The sequence below is a fragment of the Diplotaxodon limnothrissa genome, linkage group LG12 (genome assembly GCF_057381915.1).
Source record: "Diplotaxodon limnothrissa isolate DT_005_m linkage group LG12, D_limnothrissa_male_GT1.1, whole genome shotgun sequence".
Taxonomy (NCBI): domain Eukaryota; kingdom Metazoa; phylum Chordata; class Actinopteri; order Cichliformes; family Cichlidae; genus Diplotaxodon; species Diplotaxodon limnothrissa.
Genome location: NC_140607.1, coordinates 33,938,323 through 33,949,187, shown reverse-complemented (window position 1 = coordinate 33,949,187; position 10,865 = coordinate 33,938,323). Strand labels below are relative to the sequence as shown.

The 10,865-nt window shown below is 39.7% G+C and overlaps 1 protein-coding gene across 1 annotated transcript in view; it reads right to left on the bottom strand.

Moving 5' to 3' along the window:
* Positions 1-812: 812 nt before the first annotated feature.
* hs3st1l2 (heparan sulfate (glucosamine) 3-O-sulfotransferase 1-like 2) overlaps positions 813-10,865 on the bottom strand; it is a 31,574-nt gene continuing 21,521 nt past the window's right edge. Inside the window, exons 2-3 of the mRNA XM_085367523.1 lie at positions 3,042-3,419; positions 813-1,891 (exon numbers count right to left, since the gene is read on the bottom strand). Of these exons, the coding sequence (XP_085223649.1) occupies positions 1,226-1,891; positions 3,042-3,296 (921 nt within the window). The 5' untranslated portion in view covers positions 3,297-3,419 and the 3' untranslated portion in view covers positions 813-1,225. The remainder of the gene's footprint in view (positions 1,892-3,041; positions 3,420-10,865) is intronic.

Sequence of the window (10,865 nt, the reverse complement as noted above, 5' to 3'; positions counted from 1 at the left end):
TTATATTTAACTCTGCCTTGTGGAATGTACTTTGAAAGTGTATCAAACTAACATCAAACTAAAGACATGTCTGGGTTAAAAGCACCCTGGATATCCTTTAATCACAAGGCTTTTATTTTATGTACTGATGCTATGACTTGTCAGCCTTTTTAAGCCCTTCCAGATGAACTGGATTAAGGTAAGAAAACCATTTGAATACTGTCAGGAACTGAACAGCCCTTCTGGTGACCTACAGGTGTCGTTTGTTGCGGTGTGGTTGTGAAACTGAAGGTAACACCTACACAGGAATAACTTAATAATGAAAAGAGACGTACGCTTGCTTTGATCTTTGATGTAAAGAACATGTTCAATAGACACTGACAGGGAACATCTTCATCCACTTCGAGGGAGAGGTGTTTCCAGAGAGGCCTGTCAGTGAGCCTATATCACCGTGTCTTTATGTTTGACATTTTAAATCCCTTTAAACCTCGTAGCTGGAGTTCAGGGAACAGACTTTACCACTGAAGACATTTATTAGAAGGACATCTTAAAAAATAACACAAACTAGCAATAGCACTATGCTGGCCTTGAGCGTAAAAAAAAAGCAAAAACAGGTTTTCAGTGAGCCTCTTCCAAAAGAACTCGTGAGCATCTATTCAGTAAAATAGCCCAAAATAGCCATGAGGAAAAAATTAAAATGTTTTGCTAACACAAAAAGTTTTACAGTTGTTCAGAAAAATCAAAGCAAAGACTTGTTTTCTCTTTAAAATCGTTTGCATTGAACCTTGATTGACTTTTTATGCAACTGGAGTTCATAGTGCAACAATAACGCAACCATCTTTTGACCATTCATCTATTTCTACATCACATCAAAGTCGTCACATATTCTTTTAACGACCCACACACGAGAACTAACAGGGAGTTAGTTGTACTTTCAGTTTCAGACTTGTGTATGGCACGGCTGTTGTAGCTTCAGCAAGTGAGGTTTTCCCTGGAGGCACCAACATGATGTTGGTAAAGGTTTATGTTGGCTACGGGTTCAACATCAGCAGTTTGTTTTCTTCACATGTGCTGCACATGTTGGCCACATTCATACCTGAGTAGGTATCAACAAAAAGAGGTTTTTTTTTAAATGTTCCCACTCATCTAGCTAGAAAAACACCGTTTTATCTCTCCCTCTGCGTCCCTGAATGTGTCGGCACTGTTCAGGAGGCGTTTCATCGTCACTGTTGCTCTGCTCAGTGGATCAGCACCAGGCAAATGACCTCCCCACCATTTCAAAGAATAACTTGTTTGGCTTTCTGAAGTACCGACAAAGCTTCTTCAAGGCTTGGGTACTGAGTGGAGCATGTGGCCTGCCTTTAGACTCGTCCAGGCACTTGTCGTGTCCAGACGACAGGAGGCAGTAGAAGCCCTTGGTGGTGTTGTAGTAGAAATTGCTTGGGTTGATCCTGGGCGGCAGGTCCAGAAACCTCTCTGCCTTCCTCAGCTCAGGGAAGGGATCCCGAATAAGCGCATCTCCGTCCACCACGTGGATCTGCTCCCTGGGGAAGACCTCCAACCAGCGGGCAAGGTGCTGGTGATAGAGGCTCCTCTGCAGTGCCTTGTATCCAGGATCAATATGGCCCTTGTGGAGTAGGAGCTCCTCTAGGGGCTTGTAGGGCTTGTGTTGTGTTAGGCGGTTGTGCAGAACCTGGGTGTAGTCAGAGATCAGCCTCTCAGCTGGGTCCCGGACAATGAGTAGCAAGCGGACAGCAGGGTTCATGTCCGAAACTCGTGCAGGAACCTGAGGAGCTGCGAAGTAACCTGGGGTCTTTTCCACTGTCAGTTGACCTGGGACTGTGAAGGGCATCTGGGCTCGGTACCAGGCCAGACCTCTGCGGTAGTGCTCCTCCACATTGAAATAATGCACCTGTCAGAGGATGCAGAAGGTATACCACTTGTTGACACTGTTGTTTTGAAATTTTAGTTTGTTTTGAAACTTAAAGGAAATTTTAGGGACATCTAATAGTTTCTAAACCTTTTTACCATCTAAAACACTTTCAGCTTTTTTCTTCATTTAGTCCCAATCTTGTCTAAACCAATCTATTCTTTGGCACCAGCTTTCTAACTTCATAGTCCTCATTTTAAACTATCCTGATTAGGATTTCTCTCAGTGCAGCTTTTCAGGACAGGCCCGTCACCATTCATCATACTTACAAATGTACATGACAAACTACACAGAAACTCAACTCTCTTTGCTCTGGTTTCTTTACTGCACTGAAGAAGATGCAGTACGTGTTTGGCCTGAACTAAACTTTCAGAAAATCCTCACGCATTTGATAATTAGACCGCCTCTGTGCCCTCTTGGTCTTGCCTGAGTTGCATCTCCAACTTTCCGAGTGCAGAGTTTTACACTTCTACAGTATATATTTGCACCTGGGGCATTTTGTTAGCTCCATTACCTTGAGATTGAATTTTTTGCTTCAGTGCAGCTCTATATTGTTAGAGCTGAGTCTGTTAATACATATTTTCAGACACAGAAGGTCTATCCACAGTTACAATCATTATTACTTACTGAATTTTCAACTAATTTTCAAGTACTATGTTATTTTCTTTGCTTGGAGTTTTCAGATTTTTCATGGCCAACCAATGTCTGGTTCTTGGCCTGGAGTTTTGCCACTCTAAATACAAACTCCTGCGAGCTTCTCGAGGTTGACCTTGCTATTCTTTGAATACCATCAGGTGGTTTTGAGGCACACTGATGAAATTTGTACAATTCAATAAAAGCAGATTTGTTTTAAAGGATATACAAGTGAAAAGAAAAAAAATGTTGATGTGAGATTTCACATAAGGGTTTCAACAAAAACTACAAATGAATTTTTGACACGTATAAAAATAGATTTTGACGTCCATCATATATTTAAGAAGAAAACAGACATTTTTCTGAATGGGAACATTTTATCCCAGTTTGACGTTAGAGTAGAGAAGATGAAACTACCTAACAACACTTAAGTGCTTAAGTGCAAACTGAGTAATTATTGTCCACAGCTGGTGATAGTGAAAAGTGTTTTGTTTATCACCTCAGCCTTTGCCACTTCCACATCTGGGTGCAGATTGAGCATCTCGAGCAGGGCTCTGGTGCCACCTTTCCGCACGCCAATGATAATAGCTCCGGGCAGCTGCTGCTGGGTAGCATTGTAAAAGGAGGAAGAAGATGATGGAGGGGAGTAGACAGAAGAACTGGAACCCCCAGAGCGCAATTCCCTTAAGCACACAGACAGCTGAGTCTGCAGCAGCAGAAGCACCAGCAGCGCTAGTAGCACTGTCCACAGCATGGTGCCACACACAGAGGTGGAGTGATGGTTATGAGCACACTCTCATGAAGCTCCCGGACCAGTACGTTGTGCTTGTTATGAGTCAGCGGGGGGTCTCGGGAGGGAGCCCTTCAATTGGACAACCTATGAAGCAGGAAAAAAATAAAGGTTATCATCCACTTTTACTGTCTCACTCTGCCACTTTCTTCTTTAATAGCACCAGTGTAGCAGAAAGGTCGAAAAGTGATACACTTGTCAAGAAAGTTGATGATAAATAAGCAAAAATTAATTCCGTCTGAATATAAATTACTGTGAGCAATCGTTATTAAAATTCAACAGCATGAAAACTGAAGGCTGAACTAAGACCTTTAATGTTTTTTTTTTATCACTTTTATTGCAACCTCATAACACATTTTAGGCTGTTATTTACTGTAACTCAAGGAAGCTGCAGTCAGATCAAAACAAGGAAAAATGTTTTAGCCTCAAGCATGAAAAAAACATTTTGAAAAATCGAATGTATTATTAATAAGTGGTTTATAAGAGTTTAAATAGAACAATAGGTGCAATGAGGCAACTATTTTTGATCATATGTAGGTTAACTTTAAATGTGGTACATTTTTCTGTCTGCTGCATGTACTGCACATATAACTGCATGCTTTAGGAATTCCACGTTAGCTTGAAGATGGACACGTTTGAATGTGTGTGTGTGTTGAATCTGCACCAAAAGAATAAAAATCTTTAAGAAAGGATGTCGAGTCGGCAACACTCAGATTATGACCTCAGTCACAGTGCAGTTTCTTTTCATCCCACATAGCTAAAGCTCATTGCTACATGGTGCTTGCTCGACTGTTTCGTGATCCCATACAGTATGTCTGAGACAGCCCTGCACACTAATGTGTCAAGTCCAGGCCAAAGTAGTGCAGGTTTGGAGCCTCAGATATAGGGCTGCAATATGAATGTAGACAGAAAATATTAAAATATTAATCTATATCTAAAGCAAATGGAGGAAATGCATTGAAAATTTATGCTGTTATGGGGTTTACAGTCTCCCTAAGGAGCGCTTACACCCATCTGAGTTCAGTGGAACCATTTTTACAGTGGAGGAGACGAGCCGCAGAGATCCTGAAATCCCGAATGTGGAATTTTGTCTCATTGGGTTGTTTGAGTTTAATCTGGTGGTGAGGTTTTAAATTAGCATAAAATTTTGAATGCTCGTGTTAAAAACAGACAAGGTTTCAAATGATGAGTTCAGAGTCTGTACGAGGAGTCCCCGTCAGGGGAGAGATCAGACCTCAGACGACCTTAAACACTCAGGTTCAGTTTTTTCAACTCTTGACTCTTTATGCTGACAAAGAAAGCAGATATACCTCATATAGTCATGTAAAACAAAGCCTATTATCAGATAAAAATCAGATTTTGTGCTACTAGAGTCCAAGAATAAAAATATGGAGATGCTAAACTTGCAATGAACATTTTAGGTCCCCTCTAACTGTAAGAAAACATTTTTTCCACTACTGTATCTAAAGGAGTCCAGAGATCTTCCATCCAAAAAAATATCTTTGCAGGTGCCCCCCCCACCACCTTTTTTGTCTTTACATAAATAAATAATATGTATCCAGGCACAGTATACAGGAAAACTCTTCTTAAAGAAAAGACAAAGGAGAAACTAAAGAGCAGTTTAACTTCAGTTCTTTGTGGTGAATTTGTTTTGAAGATGTGAGTTTAATAGTTACTGTTTCAGATTCACAGCAGGATTTTTACAGAACTTCTGAGTCCTGACCACAGTGATCAATAACCTATGAAGGGTGCCAAACAAATACATGAATAAAACATACTCAGATGGAGGAATAATGATCGTTTTGTTCGAAGCATGCTTATGGGCTTTAGTTTTAAAATAAAATGATTGAAATAGCTCTCATATTACTGGGGTAAGAATAAAGTGAGGAAGTGAAAAACAAATTAAACGTAAAAACAATAATGCAAGGTCTGTAGAGCTTAAAAAAAGAGGCAACTCTACTTCTTTAAGTCTTTGAAGATTTCAGCTTTCATCCAAGAATATCTTCAGTTTAAAACCAAGCGGTGGAAAGTCCCAGGTATTTATACCCGAGTGAGGGTTGTTCCCTTGGGCACGAACCTGAAGGTCACTGACCCACTACTGATAATATGAGTCATCACGTGGTCACGTGAATAAAAAGGTGCAGGCCATTCCCATCACTGCGGGTTAAAGGTGAAGCCACTGCGAAACCTTACCCCACCCTGGATTCACAGTCTCTGTCCGCTGTGAAAGACCGTCATTGAACAAAAGTGGAAGCTTACAACAGCAGCTATCAGCCACTTGCAGTGAAGTCTTCAGATCCCTTCCCAGGAGCTTCAACACTAACACCTTTGTCCAGGTGAACTCAATAGGTCACATGATAGTGTGAGGCAAGGTCTCACAGGGGTTTCACTCTGAACCCTGGTGAAGAAAATGACCCACGCTATTTTTTCACACCTTGGCTATTGATCGGTTAGTCAATGACCCTCAGGACAGTATCCGAGGGATAACTCCCATCAGCTTTTAAACAACTTTTTGTTCATTGCCCTTTTCAAGCTCCCTAAGATGATTGAAAACCTACACAGAGAACAAACTGCAAGATCTGAAAATTAGTATTATACATGTAGCTGTAGAGGTTGGACACCAATGTTCAATTTCAGATTTAATCTTCCACTTTATCACAGTCATTAAGCTGAAAAGGTCATTCCACACCTCCCAGTTTGATGTGACAAATGAGTGCAGATTACCTGCATATATGGCATTTAAGGAGACTTATGTGAGAAATTCATGTTTAACTGGTTTCTGTTTTATTTTTTATAAATGTTTTGACATGAGCCATGTAATAACCTGCTTTCTGGGTGTTGTTTTTTACTTGTTGCTGGATGTTGTGTGGACATGTATGCAAATAAGAATCCAGAGAACTCAAATGCTGTGAATAGCATTTCTGTGCACAAACTTTCCTTCAGTTTTTATCTGTTTTGACTTCAGAAATTTGATTTCAGGAGCTTTTTCCCAGTAAACGTGTTGCTTTCTGCTCGTCAAACCAGCACGATCTCAACACAAAAACATCAGATGTTTAACAACTCAAGCCAACGGCCTCTTGCGGTTTAATAAATGCAAGTAAATTCACTACTGTTGATGCTACAATCAGTCCATTTGATAATTCCAAAGACGTTTGTTGCACATGAGAAAAGACTCCCATCGGCGCTTTGTTCCACAACAACATGTAGTGAACACTGTGAAAGAGTCTTGTTTTGTGAATAAACAAAATAAAGTAGTTTAGATGCTTTAACCTAACAAAACAGCAAGTGAACACGAAGACAGAAAAATATAAAAACAGCGAACAAAGGGTAAAAACAGCGTTCCCACATACTAAGCTTCTTTGTTTGGCAAAATGATCACAAACTTCTGGAAAAGGAGACTATATATCGTTGTATCTCCAAACAATTTATCATTATAATTTGAGCAGTGATACTGATCCAATCACCCTGATTATACTCCACTGGGTGGTCCAAAGTGCTGGTAAATTTGCACCAGTATGCTTTGACATGTCAACTCCAACTGTAGAGTGAAATATTCCAGTCAGGAGAAGGTAAGAATTTGATTGAAGCCATGTCAAAGCTCTCACACTGTAGTTAAAAGCACCCGCACATTTGATTTGCAGTGCCCAATTACATTATTATTATATCATCATATAGTCTACAAATTTTAAAAGATTTTTATTTGTATGGTACCAAATTCTGTGCATGTGAGACTGTGACAGTTGAAGACGACGTACAATAAGAGCTGAAATAATTGGTCCATTTACATAAAATGATTGCTTACTTATACATAATAAGTTATATCATAAGATTATAAATAATATTTATAATTTATCAGATTTTTGCTGAAAATGATTTGACTTTGACACGTAATATTTAAATTTTGATGCCTCACTCTTGGCACAAGGCGGCTGTGTAATTTTTTAACACTTCCACAAGATTTTTTCCTGCATTCAGCACTTTCATGCTTGATGCTTTGACCACATTTTGTCGATTCAGCTTTTATTTATGTGATATTTTGAATGCAGCTCTTGCTGCAGAGTGCTTTTACACTGAAATATTAATCCTTCTACTAATGTAAAAGAAGGCCAACAACAAAAACTAGCAATGTTTTTTTCTTTGAAGAAAATCCAGTAAAGAAAAACAGCTTCATCACTTATAAAGAACTTTGTTTGTTGCTTTGGCAAAACTGTGTTGATATATGTAGACTCAGGCATTACATGACATGACCACGGTCACATGACGGGTGGATTGCATTATGGCGGTTTAACCAGAGACACTCACTTTTATTTTTCGGCGTTTGTGGGAAGCTAAATTAAAGGTCAGGTTGTGTTTGTGTAGGAAACTTTTAGCGATCACTTGTTTTAATTAAAACACAGCTTCTTCCTGTTCCTGCTCTTGTTGTTGTTGTTGAGCTGAAGTTGCAGTGACGCGACTGAGTTATTAATTAGTGTAACAATGTTCTGGTTCAGAGGAGGAACCCTGTCTAGCATTGTTCCTGTAGCGACTCACTAATTGCACCTTCAGGGAGCGTAACTGCACCCCGACCTTCTGTGCTATCCTCTGGCTTAGTGACGCTGGCGTCACACGTCCCTTGCTGGCTGTGGATGGGACTCCCAATGTACATCAGCAACGTGTGGATGTTGTCGGCTGAAGTAGGTGTTGTGGGTGACGTCATCGCTCATTATTATGTTTCAGAAGTGAGAGTAAACAGGTTAATTTTAGAAAATGTTCAAAGGAACATTTCTGCAGTTTTAGATGACTTTTTTGTAAAGAATCACTGGGATTGGATAAAATTAAGTACAGTCATGTAAATTAAAATAAAAAAGAAACATCTTAGACCTGTGCAAAAAATGCATATTCAATGTACATTTTCATGACGGTTATGTCAGCACCAGTGTTGGTCAAGTTACTTGAAAAAAGTAATCAGTAACTAATTACTGATTACTCCCCCAAAAAAGTAATCCCGTTACTTTACTGATTACTTATTTTCAAAAGTAATTAATTACTTAGTTACTTAGTTACTTAGTTACTTTTTAAAAACACGATTTACAACCTGAAGAGGTGATAAAGTGATAGATCTTTCAGCCCAATTCTACTTTTTCTACATAATCCATCATACAAAATGTAATCAAATGGAAAAGTCTCTTTTTTTAACTTGTTTTATCAGTTTTAATCTTTTAACTTTATGCATCAAGCAAAACATTTAATTATATGCAACATTCTCTGACTTGAATAAATTAGTTTAACATTTAAACCTATTTTCTACACATTCCAGCACATAAAATAAAATATTTTTTGTGTTTTCACTCACTCTTTCAAACAGATGCAAGTAAAACACAGCAGAAAATAAATAAAGTCAAAGACTCAGCGGTCCTTTTGCTCTATTTTCACCTGTAAAGCAGGAGCAGGGTAGGCGGAGGGTTACCCTGGTGCAGGTGTGCTGCGGTCAGTTGAAGAATCCGCGCGAGTGTCTCTGTGAGTTTCCCATCACGTCGTAGCTACTCGGTGCTTGCTCGGAAGTTTAGGGGTTTTTTTCGCTGTAAAAAGAAGTTTTCTTCCCACGCACGATGGACGCTAATGTTTTTGTCACTTTTTATGGAATCAAACTCAAAGTAAGGTCAGTACTTCCACACTTTAAACGCTGCACGCTCATACTCTCTCCCGCACTCGATATATTATCCATTGTTGATCTGCACACAGCTGCTGTCACCAACGTCGCACTTGCTTACGTCACTGTCATGAGACATTCTCGCAAAAAAAATCACGGTTTTAGTAACGCAGTAACGCAGCGTTCCTACGGGAAAGTAACGGTAATCTAATTACTGATTTTGCAATAGTAATCCCTTACTTTACTCGTTACTTGAAAAAAGTAATCAGATTACAGTAACGCGTTACAAGTAACGCGTTACTGCCCATCTCTGGTCAGCACTGACATAGAAAGAAAGCTGAATCAATCTGCCCACTTTGTCAAAAAAGTCCAAATTCTACTCATTCAACTTTAGTCAAACTACAGCTAACAAACCACATTTATTAGCCCTAAGCTACTCATTTGATTCCAAACTATTTGTAGATAATGCCACAATGATCTCTCTGTTATCACTCATTATTATATGCAGCTCTGAGCTGAATGAATGTTGTTTTGTTGTTTTATCGCAAATTCTGACCGGTTCCAGCTTTTGACTGAAAAATATATTCTCCGTTTTTGCAAGCTCAGATAGATGAACAAGATTTTCAAGAATTACACAGGGATTAAAAAGTTGCATCTGCAGTGATTATTATTATTCCTGTGGTGTCTTATCGCTTTGTACAAAACCAGAACATTCGAGTCGACTATTACCTCCAGCCTCACACTGTTCAGTGATTACAGCCCCTTAATAATTCAGCCAATAGCAACTAAAATCCCCGGCTCCTATACATTAGCTGCTTTAAGCAAGTAGCAAGATTTCCTGATTCAGATTCCCTACAGTCATGATTTTGATGTAAAGTGGCAAACTGCGTGCTGACGCCAATCAATCACAGTGTAGGGCATGTGCAATTTATGTGAGTATGTGAGCAACCGAGACAAAGAAAGTAATCCTCAGTGAGGTTTATGTGTGTGCGCGCTGCACAGAGACACGCATGCCTTGCATTAAGTGGTTGCACGAGTCCCTTGTGACTTCTCTGTAAGCTGGAATATTCCCCTGCTGTCAAGTCGCTTCGCTTCCACTTCACCTCGTGACCTTCCTCTCCCTCTTCCACCTCCTTATTACCCTCCTTCTCACCTACACTCATCATCTTTCACCCTCACCTCTGCTCTTTGTTTCCTCAGCCTGTTCCTGACTCTGTCTTCCTGAGTTGTTTGAATCCTTGCGTGTTTATGTGGATCAGCAGCACATGCAGCACCATGCTAATGGGGATGCCCTGCAGCAGCCTCTTAGCGGCTGATAAATAAAACACAAACGCACCTTTCCGCCCAGAAATATTTTTGAGTCAATGAACTTTTAATCTTGATGAACAAAAAATGACACAGGATTGCAGTTGGAAATGGGAAATAGTTCCACGGATGTAAAAACCCGGCACTGATTAAAAGTTATTTCAAGGTTTAAATAAGGTTATTGCTGTTTGGCTCAATGTCGTGATGGAGCACACTTTGAAAAGTAAACCAAAGAAAACACTGTAAAAGTACAAAAAGGGCAAATCAGCAATCCATTTTTCATATTGCTCATGTATTTCTTGGTTCTAAATTATTTGTTTGAGTCTTTTACTTGCAGACAGATTTGCAAACTTGCAATCGGAGTTCCTTTAAAAGACAGAAATCTTTGGGATAAATGGTATGTCTGCTGAGTTTTACTGAGAAAAGTTTTTGCTTCCACCTAAACCTTCATGGAGATAAACATCAAACACACAATAGCTCAACGTGGCCGCAAAGTCAAGCTCAGCCACAGTCCCAGCCAATCAGCTGATTTCAGTGACAGCCCACATCGGCTGATACCTTCTACACTCATAGTAGGTTCTTTCAGCCAGTCTACAGTT